General features: G+C 47.0%; 1 protein-coding gene across 1 annotated transcript in view; it reads left to right on the top strand.

Annotated features, from left to right (window-relative positions):
* The window catches only part of LOC138094967 (histone-lysine N-methyltransferase PRDM9-like), a 54,719-nt gene that overhangs the window by 10,180 nt on the left and 26,308 nt on the right, over window positions 1-18,231 (top strand). Inside the window, 8 exon segments of the mRNA XM_068990965.1 lie at window positions 6,977-7,145; window positions 7,968-8,057; window positions 8,275-8,310; window positions 8,313-8,542; window positions 8,947-9,009; window positions 10,226-10,414; window positions 11,783-11,789; window positions 16,446-16,680. Of these exon segments, the coding sequence (XP_068847066.1) occupies window positions 6,977-7,145; window positions 7,968-8,057; window positions 8,275-8,310; window positions 8,313-8,542; window positions 8,947-9,009; window positions 10,226-10,414; window positions 11,783-11,789; window positions 16,446-16,680 (1,019 nt within the window).

The raw sequence follows: 18,231 nt of genomic DNA, 5'->3' as shown, positions 1-18,231 counted from the left end.
AGGTATTTATACCCTTGAGAAACTGGCATCTGTGTGAAGTCCATCTGCCAGTCTTCTCCTGGGTAGGCCCCACGTCATTGGATGGGCTGGGCCAGCTGGGGTCTTCGAGCTCCTTGGGGGTTAAGTGGCAAGTGGGACAAGGGGAGACCACTTGCCTTAGTCATTTGGAAGCCTGTTCCTCTGAAGGACCTTTCTAGTAATCTTTGGAAGGCCTTTTGCCTTAAATGAATGGTGGCATGTATGAGTTAACCAACTTCCATTGGAGGTTTCCAGGCAGAAAAAGGAGTCCCTCCTTTTGCAAGCACCCCATATGACCTTCTTGAAAGCCCTCACTCTTAGCTTTAAGAGTCTCACCTTCAGTATATGAAGGAGTTTTTGGCAAATTAGTCTGTGGAACTAAGGTGGCAACCCCTATTAGGTCATGGTTCTGTAATGCTGCTCTCTTAGCTGCCTGATCAGTTGCTTGGTTCCCCCCTGCCACTTCTGTGCTCCCTTTTTGGTGTTCTTTACAGTGGGAGACTGAAACCTCAGTGGGCAGATGGACTGCTTCCAAGAGTCTAAGAATTTGATCACCATATTTGATTGGGGACCCTCGGGTGGTCAAATGGCCCCTTTCCAAAGAGCAGCATGTGCATGTAACACCAGAAAGGCATACCTGGAGTCAGTGTAAATGGCTACTTTTTTTCCTTTTCCCAGCTCTAAAGCTCGAGTCAGGGCTATGAGCTCAGCAGATTGGGCTGAAGTACTTGGTGGCAGAGGCCCTTTACGGTCTCAAAATTGGAGACTACTGCGTATCAGGCTTTTCCTTTTCCATCCAAGACAAAGCTGCTTCCATCAGTGTATCAGATTTCCTCAGGGTTGGTCAGAGGATCTTCCGACAGTCCCTCTCGGGGTTTTGTCCAGTGGTCCAAAGTTTCTAGGAAAAGACTGAAAGGGGAGAGAGCCCTCGGGGGTAGGCAGGAGGGTGGCTGGATTAAGAACCTCACAAGGGGATATAGTGAGGCCTGGATTTTCCATCAGCACTACTTGATATCTGAGGATTTTTTTATCAGACATCCATAATGGTCTCTATTTAGGAGTTGTTTCACTTGGTGGCTGGTAAAAATAGGTAGTTTGCCCCCAAAAGAGAGTTTTAAAGCATCTTCTATCATGATTGCAACAGCTGCAAGATTTCAAAGGCAGGGGGGCCAGCCTCGGGCAGTTGGGTCGAGACTCTTGGATAAGTAAGCAACAGGCTGGGGCTCAGATCCCAAACTTTGAGTTAACACGCCCAAGGCTATTCCCTCTCTTTCATGGACATAAAGTTGGAATGCTTTTTCTGGGTCTAGCAACCTCAAGGCAGGTGCCTGAGTTAAGGCTTGTTTTGAGGAGTTCCCCACATCAGTGGGATTGAATCATCCTGCCCCTTTAAGCTGGGCAATTAGACCATAGTTGGTATCCACATTCTGTAATACCCAGTTAGCCCCAGGAAAGATAGCAATTGTTTTCGAGTTGTGGGGGAGGGCAACTGCAGGATTCCTTGTACCCGCTCAGAGGACAGCCTCCTGGACTGAACTCCCAGGTAAGTGACCTTTGTCTCAACCATCTGTGCCTTAGCACGGGAGACTTTATATCCTCTCTCTGCCAAAAAGTTTAGAACCTGAATTGCATGTTGTTGGGCATTTTTCTCATCTGGAGAGATTAGTAGGTCATCTACATATTGTAATATTCTCCCATTAGGTCCCAGGTCCAGATCTAGGAGATCCCGCTACGGGCCTGTCCAAATAGGTGGGAGCTATCTCTGAACCCCTGAAGTAATACTGTTTAAGTCATCTGTTGGTGTTTTTCTCCTGGGGCTTCCCACTCGAAGGCAAAAAGATACTGGGATTCTTTAGCCAGTGGTATGCAAAAAAAATGCATCTTTGAGATCAAAGACTGTAAACCACTTGGCACTGGGTGGGATTTCTCCCAAGATTACACAGGGTTTGGATACTGTGGGATGGAGGGAGACTACAGCTTCATTTATGATCCGGAGATCTTGAACCATTCGCCAGGTTCTGTCCTTCTTTACTGACAGAAGTGGGGTGTTACATGGTTGATTGGTGGGTACCAATAGCTCACAAACAAGGAATTTATTTATTAAAGGCTGTAGTCCCTCCCAGAAGAAGGCTCTCTTCTAAGGGGATATTTGTTTCTGATTGGGAAACCGAGTGGGATCTTGGAGGATAATGATGACCAGTTCAGCTTGGAGGGCTTGTCCAGGAATCCCCTCGTCCCACACCTGGGGGTTAATTTTGTCTTCCCATAGTTTTTGGTCCCTCTCTATTGGAGAAGGTGTAATAGGTTCTTAGTAGTAACCAGAAGCTGTAGGGCTCTAGGGGCTGAAAAACTTCCCATCACAAGGGTGGTCCCCAATTTAGTGAGTATATCTCTTCCCAATAAGGGAGTAGGACACTCAGGGACCACCAGAAACTGGTGGGAAAATATTTGTCCATCCCAGCAACAAAGAAGTGCTCGGGTGAATCTTTTAGTAGTTGCTTTCCCTGAAGCACCCAAAATGGTACAGGTTTGGGAGGAGAAGGCTCCGGAGTAGGAGATCAAGACAGAGTAGGTAGCCCCCGTGTCAACCAAGAAATTCTCGGACCTACCTGCCACATCCAGTTGCACCCTTGGCTCTAGCCCTGTGATGGTTATCTGTGACAGGCAGGCTAGCTGGAGTGGGCCACTTCAGTCCTGTTGAACCATCGTGAGGGAAGGCTTGGCGCTTGACCTTGAGGCTCTTGGGTCCCAAGGGCAGAGTGCCACCCAATGTCCCAGTTGATGGCATTTGAGGCAAGTCATTTTAGGAGACTTATAATGGTTTGGACACTCTTTGGCCCAATGCCCCACCTGTCTACAGATTACGCATTCGCTTCATGCCTTGTCCTTTAAGGACTCAGGGTTTGCCACAGAGCTTCCCTGGAGGGCGGCCAGCATCAGGGCATCCCTTGTCTTTCCTTCTCTCCCTCTCCTGGGCCTTGGCCTCCTTCTCCTGTTCTCTGTTATAAAAGGTATTGCTGGCTGTGTGGACCATCTCATCTAAAGAGGAAGCAGGGTCCTGCTGCTGTAGCTGTCGTAATTTTATTCTGGTATCTGATGCACACTGGGACATGAATTTGTCCTTTAAAATCACCTGTCCCTCATAAGAGTCTAAGTCCAGATTGGTAAACTTTTGGAGGGCCTCTTTTAGCCTTTCCAGAAGACTAACTCGTTGGGCTCCTCAGTTATTACTGAGACTGGGCACAGTCCCACAAGTAATAGACTTCCTTCTATTTCCATGGGTGGACTTCCTTAGGGGTGAGTCTTTCTGAAGCTTATCTTACCCAGCACTCTTGCAACCTGAGAGCCAGGCATCCCCGGGTCAGGGTGCAAATCCCCAGGCAGGCTGAGGCATGACAGTCTCCTGGAGATCAAATCCCCGGGCAGGTAGAGGCAGGTTGGCCTCCGGAGAATTCGGTCCCTGGGCAGATCAAGGAGTGATGATCTCCCAGGACCCCTGGACTGGCAAGTCCCCAAGTTGGTTGAGGCGTGACAATCTTTCAAGGACAAGATCCCGAGGCAGGTCAAGGCAGGTTGAGCTCCTGGGACCCCTGGACTGGAGTTGGGCATCCCCAAGGTCTCCAGCATGACCAGTGCTGGGTAGGATTAAGGGGTTGTAATTTTAACTCATTTTGTTCAGATGGGAATAGGTATCATGATGTAAAGCAATCCAAGCCTTTGCCCTGAGACTGGGAGACAGTGAAACAGTCATAAGCTTTATCCTCTTACTACTCTAAGGGATTTAAGTCATTGATTTCTTCCCCTAGTCCTCCATAAGAGCAGGTAAGGGTGTCTCCCCTGGTAAGCACTGTAGTCATAGACCCACTTTATGTAATAACAGAAGTAATGACAAAGGAGTGGGTTATCTGGCCCTGTGAGGGGCATTAAGGTATTTTAATAATAGACTGGGTAGAGCAATAAGGGGGCAGGTTGCATACAAGGGGGCAGGGTCTTGATTGTAGGAGTTAGTAATTGGCTTAAGAACAAATTTGTTAAGAGGCAACAGACCAGATATTCCATAAGAGTAGAGTGGAGATTTGATCCAGGGGTATGTTTATAACTTTAGGAGAAGGGTGGTAAGGGTTTGGGCCCAAACAGCCTGCAGGGCTAACTCCCAAAGTGGCAAACATTATCCCTGGAAGCCCAATTGCCATTGAAGGGATGCCACTTGGTGGACTTCTAGCAGGCACTGAGTGCCTGTCGCCCGCCCTAGCGGGTTCACTGAGAGATGCTGGTGTTGTACATGCTGTAGGAAACATGGAAGATGAAGGGCTGAATATCTAGAAGGATTGGGTATTATACAGTATTTCCCTCCCAAGGGCCAGCTATTTTCTAGTTGTCCCTCCAGAAGATTGTAGAGGCAACACTGTGGGCCTGGATGGGGCTCAGGAAAAAAGTATGAAACAGGAGGAGAGGGGACAGAGCACAATCTTTGAAAGAATGACACAGCACAAGGGCATAACATAAACTGATTAAAATCAATTGTGTCTAAGATGACAAGTCAAATTCAAGCAAACCTTAATCCCCAATCTGTAAACTAAATGACACACCCAGAGGTGGGAGGACAGCTCCAAGGTACTGTCAAAAGACAGAGGAGTGGGTGGTTCCCCAATGGCTGGGATGATCCTCCCACTCATTAGCATATTAATTCACTCAGCTGGCAAAACCTAGCCAGGCCACATTCCATGTTCAGAGCCCTCTGCAATAGCCCACATCCTGCAGTGCAGTGTGCTTCTCTCTGAATCCTAACAAATCCACCTCTTACCAATCACTTTGTCTCTCACTGAATTTTTGCAATGAGACATCAGAGCCTGAGCTTCATTAGGTTCTGAAGCCAGGCATCCTGGATTTTGGCCGGGCTCCGAGTCCCAGGAGAGAGCGCTAAAGGACAGGAGGAAAAAGCAGTGGGGAAAACGTGCCAAGGAATCCCCTTCATAGCCTGCCAGAAAATCTGCTAAATAGCTGACCTATGCTCACAGCTTTCATTGGCCTGATCCTTGGCACAAAGATTAAGGACAGAAGAACCCCCCACCGGCTTGGGTAATGGCTAGTGGGGCTCAGCAGGTAGTGCCTTTGGGACATACCGAAGAGTAGCCTCTCCAGAGTCCCTCAGTTGAGCCCACTGCCACCCACCTGTTCACGAGGTCGTTTGAGGAAACAAGAAACTGTAAAGGAATTAAGACTTTGTTAGGCATATGTCCCTCCAGCCACAGGAGCAAGGATCTCCTACCTTAACTGGAGGTCTTCTGGAATCTGAGACTGAGCCATGTGAGCTTTCTGCTGAGTTTGTTTTTCCCTGTCCCGGTTTCCAGCATGATGGACCTCTTGTCACTTCCCCTGCGCTGGGTTTTCTTCGCATTCTGCTCTACCTCAGGAGCTTTCGCCAAGTTGGGCTCCTGCTGTGCTTGGCCTCGTCCTTGCAGGGGACCACACTGAGGTTGTTTCAGCCAGGTTAAACCCAAGTCACGGCACCATAGATGTCAGGGGAGTGTAAGAGATTACCGAGGAGACTTGGTTCTGTCTCATCTCAACAAAAATTTGAAGTGATGGACATTAAGGCTCTTGGCATGTCACAGCTCTCATACAGACCATGTTATAGCTCTTGGGTCTTGAACAGACCGTGTTGTAGCTCTTGGACAGATAAGTGTTACAGCTCAGTTTTATTTAGAAAATAACAGGAAAATACATCATCGAGGCGTGAGGGCATGCCGACCCAAAGATGCCAAGAGAAGAGAGAGAACGAGCGCAGGGGGGAGAGAGACCCCCCCAGCCCTTTGGCTCCTCTTTTTCTCTTTTTTCCTCCCCCTTGGCCTGCCCTATGTAAATTGGGCTAGCCAAGAGTGTTGTTTGTTCTACCCGAGGTCCTCACTCCGGTCCTCGGACCTTCCTTTGTTCTGTTTTTGCGGGCTTTTCCCATCTTTGTCTTTTATCCACCGCCATTCTGGACTCTTTTTTCCTATTTTGACTACCAAACAGAATAATTTGTTTAGCCTGCCCCTGTGTCGTGAGCTTTGAGAGCCTAGGCCGTATCTGTTAATTCTTAGAAGTTCAGGCCCAGCTAAAAGCCCCTGAGGGCCCTCTGAATGTTTTCTGAATGAGTGACTCCATATTTAAACATTCATCTAGGAGGAAGAAGGTCAAGGAATGCTGAAGATAGTATCTGTGAGCCGGACTCAAATACAGAGACAGCTGAGGGGGTAAACTGATAGCAGGGATGGACTCTCACATTCATTCTGTATCAAATAGCTCACAGACATTTTGTTGAATGTTATTAAACTTCATGTCCACTATAACATCAAGAATTAGCATGTATACCAATTTATGGATCAGGAAACGGAGGAAAACCAGCTAGTTGTACCACCTTATTCAAGCAGAATTGATGGGACCAGCTACTGTAATTCCAAACATGGCGATCTGCAACTTTCAGCTTATTTTCTTTATTGTCTGTGTATGTTTCTGCCAATCTTCTTTCTTCTTCCCAAACTCACTGCTTCGTCACCTTATTTTCCAGATGTGTTTTGTCCCCTCTGTACTTTTCCACACTGCCTCATTCATCAAAGGGGCACTATTTAATAGAAACCCCGCCCCACCCCGGTTTTCTCTGAGCCCTTACCCTCTTCTTTCCTGACCTTGTGGATTCTCCAGCTATTCTCCCTGCCTTGCTCTCACTTTTATGGAGAAAGTTGAAGGGAAAAAACCTTAAGATATGAGTTCTAGTGTTGATTCACTACCCACTTAGGTCCTTTATTTACACTCCAGTGTTCCGATCCCCTTTCCACTCCTCCTCCCCCCACAACACTGGATATTTCCAAGAATTGTCAAAGTATTAACTTAAATCATGCTTGGGAAAACATTTCATAAAGTCCTAAAGAACTAAAGAAATGTATGTTGTCTTTTACTATGTGACTCTCACACAGAGGGAATGTCCAAGGCACTAGTAAGTAACAAATCTAGTTTGAAGGAACTGCCAGGAGCATCAAAATTGCTGAAGACACGTGGCCCCAAGCAGGCCCAGATACCAGTGCCCCCTCCCAGAGAACCAAGTATCTCTGAACAGCACCCTAGACAAAAAGTGGGAAATAACTTGGGTACTTCACTTCCTCTAATTCCTCTAGAAAGGCTAATAACTATGGCCCAGGTATGTAGGGTAGACTTTGGGTAGGTATGGATTTAAGCTGGACTGATCTGAGACCTAAAGTTAGCACTGTGGCCTTTGGAAAGGAAAATCTTACATATTTTCTGAGGTTCTGACTGCTTATCTGTAAACTGAAAATAAGCAATCTTCTTATTGCTTTCAAACACACTGTAAAGTGTTTGAAAGCATTAAATTAAATATAAAAGTGTTGACACATTGAAGTTGTTCAATAAATCTAGCTGTAATAATAGGACCATGCTTTGTTAGTGTTTATGCCCAGGCCTTTGCACAATGCCTTATCTGTAACGTGCCCTCAACATATATTTTCTGAGTAGATGTGTCCGTGAACTATTTTCTAAGTAAGAATGTTGGGAAATTAAACCTACTAACAGGAAGTACAGGATGCTAACATTAAACTGGGCATCTTTAGTCAGTGTGTAGCCTCAGTCTCTCTGAACCAGTAGTTAAAGGGAGAAAAAACAAAGTATAGAGAAGGAACTTTCCTGGTGGTTAAGTGGTTAAGACTCTGTGCTTCCACTGCAGGAGGCTGGGTTCCATTCTGGGTCAGGGAACTAAGATCCCACATGCCATGCAGTGTGGCCAATAAATAAATAATGTAACATTAATGAATAAAAATACACACATAAAAAATTTTAAAATAAATGTAAAAAAATTTTTAACGAAGTATACAAATGAACAGGTGGGCGATACCACAGTTTCTGATCAAACGGGATCTAACTCTCCAGACCCCACCAGCTTCTGTTCTCCAACTCAGAACTCAGAAAAAAGGAGACTGAAGTGAAGATATATAGCCTACGAGAAAGTGAGGCATGTGTACCAAGTGAGCCTCAGGATGACTACCTCTGTGAGTGACCCCATGGGCCCATTCACGGAGAAGGGGTTATGAGGCCTTGGCACAATAAAATAACCTCACCATTTGGTCCCCCAATCATCCCTTTCCTCTTATGACTTGAGGTACAGGATCAAGGCCAAATGCCATGAGCGCCCCATTTCATTCTGAAGTTCTTTATGACCAGCAACATCACTATACCTCCCCTCATCTCCATTGCTCTCACCTCCAGATTGTGAGAAGTGCGAGAACTTCACTGACAGCTGTGCTGTCACGGGCTCCCGACCTCTGTAAAGGACTGTGCAGTGGAGAAAGGGCATGCCAATCACTCAGCCCTCAGTCTGCCCCCTGGGTTAAGTATCAGACCATCAGGCATCCCTGAGGCTGGGCTTGGAGTGTGGAACAGGGTGTCTGATCTGCTGCTAGGCCTGCACTTTGGCTCCTACGTGGGCCAGATCACAGACGATGAAGAGGCTGCCAAGAGTGGATACTCCTGGCTGGTGAGAACACCCCTCATCCCCTCTCCTCTGACCTCCAATCACTGGTGCATGTGGCAGGGGACCTCATGTCTACATGTGAGGACGAGGATGAGGATAATATGGCCAGCCCTGTGTACTGTGTACACTGTGCATGAACACGGGACTTCTATCTAAAGATGAGAGGAGAGGTGGGAGCACAGTGGTACAGGCACACAGAAGTGGCTTCTCCCGTGTGGAGTCCTTGCCCTGAGTGCACCAACGGACTCAGACATGGAGGTGATGATTCAGGAGCTTACCACGTGGTCACAACTGACAACTAATTCATGGAGGCTGAAGAGCACTGATGATAGCAGAGGGAAATAATTCTCCTGTTACCTCCCACCAAAAAAGAGAGAGAAGTTTTAAACCCTTTATCTGACACTCAGATCACCAAAGGGAGAAACTGCTATGAGTATGTGGATGGAAAGGAGAGGTCTTGGGCCAACTGGATTGAGGTGAGTGCAGTGAGCCTGCAGGTATAAAGGTCGCTCCTCCAAGCCCACACCCTTTTCCTTCTCAACTAGCCTCCTTCAATAGCTTTCACATCTTTCCTCTTTTTCCACCATACTATGTTCTTTCCTTTAAAAAACAATAGAATCAAAGAAATAAAAATGTAGTGAAAGTGAAAGAAAGTGAAGTCGCTCAGTCATGTCCGACTCCTTGCGACCCTGTGGACTGTAGCCCACCAAGCTCCTCCATCCATGGGATTCTCCAGTCAAGAATACTGGAGTGGGTTGCCATTTCATATGCCCTCAAAATGTAAGTCTCTATGCTCAACAAAACTGGGGTACTTGAAAACAACTTGAGGAGTCTAGATTCACCAGGGACACTTTAAACTCACCTAACTGACCCTTACCAACCACTTTCTGTGTTCCAAGACAGTAGAGTTCATTACTGAAGCAGATCATACAACCCATGTCCTTTTGGAGGACATACTTCAGATAGAAATTAACCAATTGATTTTAGGAATATTTAACCTAAATTTTTCTACTTTTGAAGAACTGTACAGTGCCAGGATAACCTAGCATGAGGGACCTTGAGCCCATGAGGGCAGCAACCTCCCCAGGCTAACCTCTAGTGAGAAGTGGGCCCTGAGGCCTGGAAAGGAATGGGAGTCAGAACCTTTCTCTGAGGGCCTTTCATCAGGGGAGGCAGAAAGTGTATATTACTGTTCTGTGTCTCAAGCTAAGTCACAGCAAGCTCCAAGTTTCCACAGGAAGGGGTCGGCAAGCGGATGGGACCCTGTATACCTGTGGGGAGACTGGAGAAAGGCCTCAGAAAAGAAAGGAGGCTGGGGTGAGTGCTAAGGAGTGTATGCTAGCCTAGAAGTACCAAGTTCTGTGGAATGAAAGAGAACTTTGAGTTTAGAGGAGCTAGAGGTCACCAGTCTTATGGTCAGTCCGGGTAAAGACAAATGTGGAACTGGGCTCTGGAAAATGGCTAATTAGGTAAGGAGAGAAAAGCGTTCCAGCCAGGAATAGGACCGGAAATAGGATCTGGAGGTAAGAATTCACATGGTGTGGTCAAAAGTGTGAACAGAAAGTCCCCAGGAGGGGTAGTGGGGGCTGTGGCAGCCTCAGAGACTGAAGGCCAGGCGCTGGGATCAGGTCTGACAGCTGGAGGGAACTCATCACTTGTGGTTTCTTTCTCTTTCCTGGCCTCAACTCCAGGTATGTGAACGGTGCCCGGGACGACAAGGAGCAGAACCTGGTAGCCTTCCTGACTCACAGGCAGATCTTCTACTGAACCTGTCGGGTGGTCAGGCCAGGCTGTGAGCTGCTGGTCTGGTACAGGGACAAGTACAGCCAAGAGCTCAGCATCAAGTGTGGCAGCAGGTGGAAGAGTGAGCTCATGGCCAGCAGAGGGGAGCGCTACTCTTCAAGCACCCCACCCCATCCTAGGGAGCTCCCTGGTCTAACTCTGAAGCAGAGTACAATCCAGTGTAAAGTCACCCCACCCCATCCTAGGGAGCTTCCCTGGTCTGGCTCTGAAGCAGAGTGCAACCCAGTGTAAAGTCACCCCATCCCATCCTAGGGAGCTTCCCTGGTCTGGCTCTGAAGCAGAGTACAATCCAGTGTAAAGTCACCACACCCCATCCTAGGGAGCTTCCCTGGTCTGGCTCTGAAGCAGAGTGCAACCCAGTGTAAAGTCACCCCATCCCATCCTAGGGAGCTTCCCTGGTCTGGCTCTGAAGCAGAGTACAATCCAGTGTAAAGTCACCACACCCCATCCTAGGGAGCTTCCCTGGTCTGGCTCTGAAGCAGAGTGCAACCCAGTGTAAAGTCACCCCATCCCATCCTAGGGAGCTTCCCTGGTCTGGCTCTGAAGCAGAGTACAATCCAGTGTAAAGTCACCACACCCCATCCTAGGGAGCTTCCCTGGTCTGGCTCTGAAGTAGAGTGAAATCCAGCATAAAGTCACCCCACCCCATCCTAGGGAGCTTCCCTGGTCTGGCTCTGAAGCAGAGTGCAACCCAGTGTAAAGTCACCCCATCCCATCCTAGGGAGCTTCCCTGGTCTGGCTCTGAAGTAGAGTGAAATCCAGCATAAAGTCACCCCACCCCATCCTAGGGAGCTTCCCTGGTCTGGCTCTGAAGCAGAGTACAATCCACTGTAAAGTCAGTCAAACCTCAATTAAAATGCCTCAGAAATTGATTCATTTCATATGACTTTTAGGAAAAAATTATATTAAAACTTTTTGTCCTCATTTTTAATATTTCATGCAAAAAATACAGGACATCACATTCTGCTGAAAGGCTTAGAGGCAAAAAGCAAATTTTCTAGCACATACCAGCTCTCTCATCTTTAGCTGTTTCTTCATTTCCTCCACATTTCTAAGTGACAGGTGTGCAATGATTTGCATTCAGTCACTGTTTCAGTTCATTGTCATGTGAGTTCATACTCTGTGCCAGACTGGGCTCCATGCCCTGAAATAGATAGAACCACCTTCTGGGGCAACATAATTAATACCAGACAGGCTGCTGGTTGCTATGAGAAAAATCAGTCCAGGAAAAGGACCTCGGATCAGTGTGAGCAGCGGGTGGGGTGTGGCAGAGGATGGTGGGGCAGGGTCTCTCCAGAGGTAACACCTGTGGGAAAGGATTCAAGGCAGGGAATCAGCCAGTGCCATAGCCCCAGGGTCGGGAAGAGAGGCCATGCCAGTGGTTGTAGGAGAAAGTACAGAGGGAGATGGAGGAGGATGGATGGAACATGGAAGCCTCAGGGCCCATGTCTATTTGCAGGCACCTGGAATCTTCCAGGGTGAAATGGAACAACAGTGCAGCTTTCAGCTGCAAGTGGCAGGTTCTCTGTTCTAAGACGATGCTTTGGTTCATTTTTGGGAAGGGACAGCAGTGGGGAATCCCTTCAGAGGTCAGTTCATTGCCAGATGATAGGGGACAGTGGGCTGACTAAAGACGCATGGGAGTCAGGGTGTGAAGAATGGCACCTCACTCCAGTACTCTTGCCTGGAAAATCCCATGGACAGAGGAGCCTGGTAGGCTGCAGTCCATGGGGTCGCTAAGAGTCGGACACGACTGAGAGTCTTCACTTTCACTCATTGGAGAAGGAAATGGCAAACCACTCCAGTGTTCTTGTCTGGAGAATCCCAGGGATGGGGGAGCCTGGTGGGCTGCCATCTATGGGGTCGCACAGAGTTGGACACAACTGAAGCGACTTAGTAGCAGCAGCAGCAGGATGTGAAGAGTCTGGGTGGAGATGTATTTTTAAACAGGATTTCCTAGTACATTTTAAATGGACTAGACTGAATGAAATAAATGAGATATGAATACTTGTGAGGCTTGAGAAAAAACACATCTTTTATGATTTATGGAAAACTGAGAGAGAAGCAATTCATGAACTAATGGGGGCAACAGGAACCCGAGACCTCTAGTCCGTGGGACCTGGGCCACTTGGTCTCATCCAGTCTGAATCCCACTTCGTGTAGAGACCCAGACACAAAGGCTGCTCTTTGAATGAGGACCCTCAAATTCACCTTTACTTGCACATGCTAGAACATCACCCCCTGTGCTGCCTCCCATATTCAGAGAGCTCCAGGACAGGCACCCCTAACTTAATAGACCTTTTCCCCTCACAGGGAGCCACTCAGGATGACTCCACCTAAGTCATCAAGAGTCTTATCTCTCAGTAGGATAAAATACCTGTGACCACTATGACATGAATTTTCAGATACTTATACATAGGGAAAGGTCCCTGCAGATCCACCTCTATCAGGAGAAACACTGCCTCTGATGCTACCGGAAGGTCCCTAGTCTGGGCAATATGAAGAAAAGGTCCTTGACACAGGCTTCCTGGATTTCTGTAGAAGATGCAGAGAATAAGAATGGAATGGAAAAGTGGACTGTAAAGGCACACTTGGTGGGAGACAGATCTTGCACTGTCAGCACTAAGATGATTAGTGGGGCAGGCCTTCAGTTCAGTTCAGTTCAGTTCAGTCGCTCAGTCATGTCCAACTCTTTGTGACCCCATGAATCGCAGCACTCCAGGCCTCCCTGTCCATCACCAACTCCCAGAGTTCACTCAGACTCACGTCCATCGAGTCAGTGTTGCCATCCAGCGATCTCATCCTCTGTCGTCCCCCTTCTCCTCCTGCCCCCAATCCCTTCCAGCATCAGAGTCTTTTCCAATGAGTCAACTCTTTGCATCAGGGAGCCAAAGTACTGGAGTATCAGCTTCAGCATCATTTCCTCCAAACAAATCCAAGGGCTGATCTCCTTGCAGTCCAAGGGACTCTCAAGAATCTTCTCCAACACCACAGTTCAAAAGCATCAATTCTTCAGCGCTCAGCCTTCTTCACAGTCCAACTCTCACATCCATACATGACCACTGGAAAAACCATAGCCTTGACTAGATGGACCTTAGTCAGCAAAGTAATGTCTCTGCCTTTGAATATATTATCTAGGTTGGTCATAACTTTTCTTCCAAGGAATAAGCGTCTTTTAATTTCATGGTTGCTGTCACCATCCGCAGTGATTTTGGAGCCCCAAAAATAAAGTCTGACACTGTTTCCACTGTTTGCCCATCTATTTCCCATGAAGTGATGGACCAGATGCCATATCTTAGTTTTCTGAATGTTGAGTTTTAAGCCAACTTTTTCACTCTCCTCTTCCGCTTTCATCAAGAAGCTTTTTAGCTCCTCTTCACTTTCTGCCATAAGGGTGGTATCATCTGCATATCTGTTATTGATATTTCTCCCAGCAATCTTGATTCCAGCTTGTGTTTCTTCCAGTCCAGCATTTCTCATGATGTACTCTGCATAGAAGTTAAATAAGCAGGGTGACAATATACAGCCTTGATGTACTCCTTTTCCTATTTGGAACCAGTCTGTTGTTCCATGTCCAGTTCTAACTGTTGCTTCCTGACCTGCATACAGATTTCTCAAGAGGCAGGTCAGGTGGTCTGGTATTCCCATCTCTTGAAGAACTTTCCACAGTTTATTGTGATCCACACAGTCAAAGGCTTTGGCATAGTCAATAAAGCAGAAATAGATGTTTTCCTGGAACTCTCTTGCTTTTTCCATGATCCAGCAGATGTTGGCAATATGACCTCTGGTTCCTCTGACTTTTCTAAAACCAGCTTGAACATCAGGAAGTTCACGGTTCACGTATTGCTGAAGCCTGGCTTACAGAATTTTGAGCATTATTTTACTAGCATGTGAGATGAGTGCAATTGTGCGGTAGTTTGAGCATTCTTTGGCATTGCCTTTCTTTGGGATTGGAATGAAAACTGACCTTTTCCAGTCCTGTGGCCACTGCTGAGTTTTCCACATTTGCTGGCATATTGAGTGCAGCACTTCCACAGCATCATCTTTCAGGATTTGAAACAGCTCAACTGGAATTCCATCACCTCCACTAGCTTGTTTGTAGTGATGCTTTCTAAGGCCCACTTGACTTCACATTCCAGGATGTCTGGCTCTAGATGAGTGATCACACCATCATGATTATCTGGGTTATGAAGATCTTTTTTGTACAGTTCTTCTGTGTATTCTTGCCACCTCTTAATATCTTCTGCTTCTGTTAGGTCCAGACCATTTCTGTCCTTTATCGAGCCCATCTTTGCATGAAATGTTCCCTTGGTATCTCTAATTTTCTTGACGAGATCTCATCTTTCCCATTCTGTTCTTTTCCTCTATTTCTTTGCATTGATCACTGAAGGCTTTATCTCTTCTTGCTATTCTCTGGAACTCTGCATTCAGATGCTTAAATCTTTCCTTTTCTCCTTTGTTTTTCACCTCTCTTCTTTTCACAGCTATTTGTAAGGCCTCCTCAGACAGCCATTTTGATTTTTTGCATTTCTTTTCCATGGGGGTGGTCTTGATCACTGTCTCCTGTACAATGTCACGAACCTCATTCCATAGTTTGTCAGGCACTCTATCAGATCTAGGCCCATAAATCTATTTCTAACTTCCACTGTATGATCATAAGGGATCTGATTTAGGTCATACCTGAATAGTCTAGTACTTTTTCTTACTTTATTCAATTTAAGTCTGAATTTGGTAATAAGGAGTTCATGATCTGAGCCACAGTCAGCTCCTGGTCTTGTTTTTGCTGACTGTATAGAGCTTCTCCATCTTTGGCTGCAAAGAATATAATCAGTCTGATTTCGGTGTTGACCATCTGATGATGTCCATGTGTAGAGTCTTTTCTTGTGTTGTTGGAAGAGGGTGTTTACTATGACCAGTGCATTTTCTTGGCAAAACTCTATTAGTCTTTGCCCTGCTTCATTCCACATTCCAAGGCCAAATTTGCCTGTTACTCCAGGTGTTTCCTGACTTCCTACTTTTGCATTCCAGTTCCCTAGAATGAAAAGGACATCTTTTTGGGGTGTTAGTTCTAAAACATCTTGTAGGTCTTCATAGAACCATTCAACTTCAGCTTCTTCAGAGTTACTGGTTGGGGCATCGACTTGGGTAACTGTGATATTGAATGGTTTGCCTTGGAGACGAACAGAGATCATTCTGTTGTTTTTGAGATTGCATCCAAGTACTGCATTTCGGACTCTTTTGTTGACCATGATGGCTACTCCATTTCTTCTAAGGGATTCCTGTCCGCAGCAGTAGATATAATGATCATCTGAGTTAAATTCACCCGTTCCAGTCCATTTTAGTTTGCTGATTCCTACAGTGTCAACGTTCACTCTTGCCATCTCCTGTTTGACCACGTGCAATTTGCCTTGATTCATGGACATGACATTCCAGGTTCCTATGCAATATTGCTCTTTACAGCATCAGACCTTGCTTCTATCACCAGTCACATCCACAGCTGGGTATTGTTTTTGCTTTGGCTCCATCCCTTCATTCTTTCTGGAGTTATTTCTCCACTAATCTCCAGTAGCATATTGGGCACCTACTGACCTGGGGAGTTCCTCTTTCAGTATCCTATCATTTTGCCTTTTCATACTGTTCATGGGGTTCTCAAGGCAAGAATCCTGAAGTGGCTTGCCATTCCCTTCTCCAGTGGACCACATTCTGTCAGACCTCTCCTTCATGACCCACCCATCTTGGGTTGCCCCATGGGCATGGCTTAGTTTCATTGAGTTAGACAAGGCTGTGGTCCTAGTGTGATTAGATTGACTAGTTTTCTGTGAGTATGGTTTCAGTGTGTCTGCCCTCTGATGCCCTCTTGCAACACCTACCATCTTACTTGGGTTTCTCTTACCTTGGGTGTGGGGTTATCTCTTCATGGCTGCTCCAGCAAAGCGCAGCCGCTGCTCCTTACCTTGGACGAGGGGTATCTCCTCACTGCCTCCCTTCCTGACCTTTAACGTGGGATAGCTCCTCTATGCCCTCCTGCGCCCACGCAGCCACCGCTCCTTGGACATCCGGGGCAGGCCTTAGCAGCTACCTGACCAAAAGCTTCCTCTTTCAGCAGAACCAAAGCCCCAAATCCACCCATGTGCCTCCTGCTCCCTGGCCTTCTCCAGTCAGAAATTCCTCAGGCAACATGTAGAACGCAATCACCCCTCTCAGATCCTCCTGAGGACACCTGCAAGAGACTGCCTCCAAACAAAGGATTCCTGCCCAGGCAATCAAAATCATGAGCAGCAATATTCTGATCCACACAGCTGGAGTGATAAACCTGAGGATGGAGAGTTCAAGGAAAGGCCCCAACATTTGCTGAAAAGCATAAGGCTGAGGAGGGTTTCAAGGGCCTCTTCCTACTCACCCAAAGGACAAATGGGGGATTCCTGGGTAAGCGAGAGAATGATGGAGGAGCCCAGCACAGGCCAGAAACTGAATATAGAGGGCACAAGCAAATTATGTATGGGGGCAGGTGTCTTAAGAATTATAAGAGTTAAGCATGGAGAGTGTGGGCAAGGCTCCAAGGATAGGTCAAGTCTCATCACACACCAGAGGATACACAATGGGGAAAAGCCCTATGTTTTCAGGGAGTGTGGGCAAAGCTTCAGTGAGAAGTCAATTCTCATCAGACACCAGAGGACACACACAGGGGAGAAGCCCTTTGTTTGCAGGGAGCGTGAGTGAGGCTTCAGTCACATCAAGCACCAGAGGACACACACAGGGGAGAAGCCCTTTGTTTGCAGGGAGTGTGAGCGAGGCTTCAGTCAGAAGTCATATCTCATCAGACACCAGAAGACACACACAGGGGAGAAGTCCTATGTTTGCAGGGAAGTTGAGTAAGTCATTACCAATAAACCACATCTTAGCCGCAGGAGGATTACTGTAGCCATCACATACTTCAACTCTGAGGGGGCCTCAGAGGAGGTCTATGACCCGTTACACTCCCCAAGACTGTGATGAGAGACTTCCCTGGTGGTCCAGTGGCTAAGACATCATGCTGCCAATGCAAACACCCATGTTCAATACCTGACTGGGAAACTAGATCCCACATGCTGCAATTAAGACCCAGTGCAGCCAAATAAATAAATACATTTTTTAAGAGTGTGATGAGCACAGAATTAATTGATTAAATAGACCTTCCACTTTCATGACAGGAGAGGAGGTAGATAAACAGCAGATGATTTCTTAAGTGTTCTGGAGAGGTTCATGGCAATTCCCTTCATGGGTTTTTTGTACTCCTGTTTTAATAAATTTTGTCTCCAAACAAATCTGAAGCCTAGACTATATAACTCATTCCCACCTTATTACTGAGAGCAGTGGGGTCCAGTGGGACCTGAACCACTGGGAAGGCATAAGTCAGGAGTCAACTCAGTTAGGTCACTGCACAGTCAGCTCCTGGGTCCAGGGAGAGGATCTAGGGTTTGAGACAGACTCATCAGGGGGGACTTCCCTGGTCTCCTGGGAAGTATGGTCTTTCCTCCTAATAGACCTCCATCCTCTTTTGGCCTCTCCTGCTTGCCCTCTGGTTTCCTCTGACTCCTTGTAGCCTCAAAGGTGAAGGTCATGTGCACACGTGTGTATATGTGTGCATGCATGTGTGCCTGGCTAAGTCTGGGCCATCTGTTTCTCCCTCACTCTGTCTTTGCTGCTCCCTCAGGTCATAACAGCATCTAGACTCCAGATTCAACCACAGTGGGCCAGTTCTCAGCTCTGCTATCACCAGCTGTGTGACCTGGGGCAAGGTGCTCAGCCTCTCTGTGCTTCTAGTCTCATGTGTGATATAGGATGGTACCACCAGCCTCTTCAGTTCAGTCGCTCAGTCAAGTCCGACTCTCTGTGACACCATAGACTGC

Source organism: Capricornis sumatraensis, chromosome 19, assembly GCF_032405125.1.
Source record: "Capricornis sumatraensis isolate serow.1 chromosome 19, serow.2, whole genome shotgun sequence".
Classification (NCBI taxonomy): domain Eukaryota; kingdom Metazoa; phylum Chordata; class Mammalia; order Artiodactyla; family Bovidae; genus Capricornis; species Capricornis sumatraensis.
This window is presented reverse-complemented; position numbering and strand designations above follow the sequence as displayed.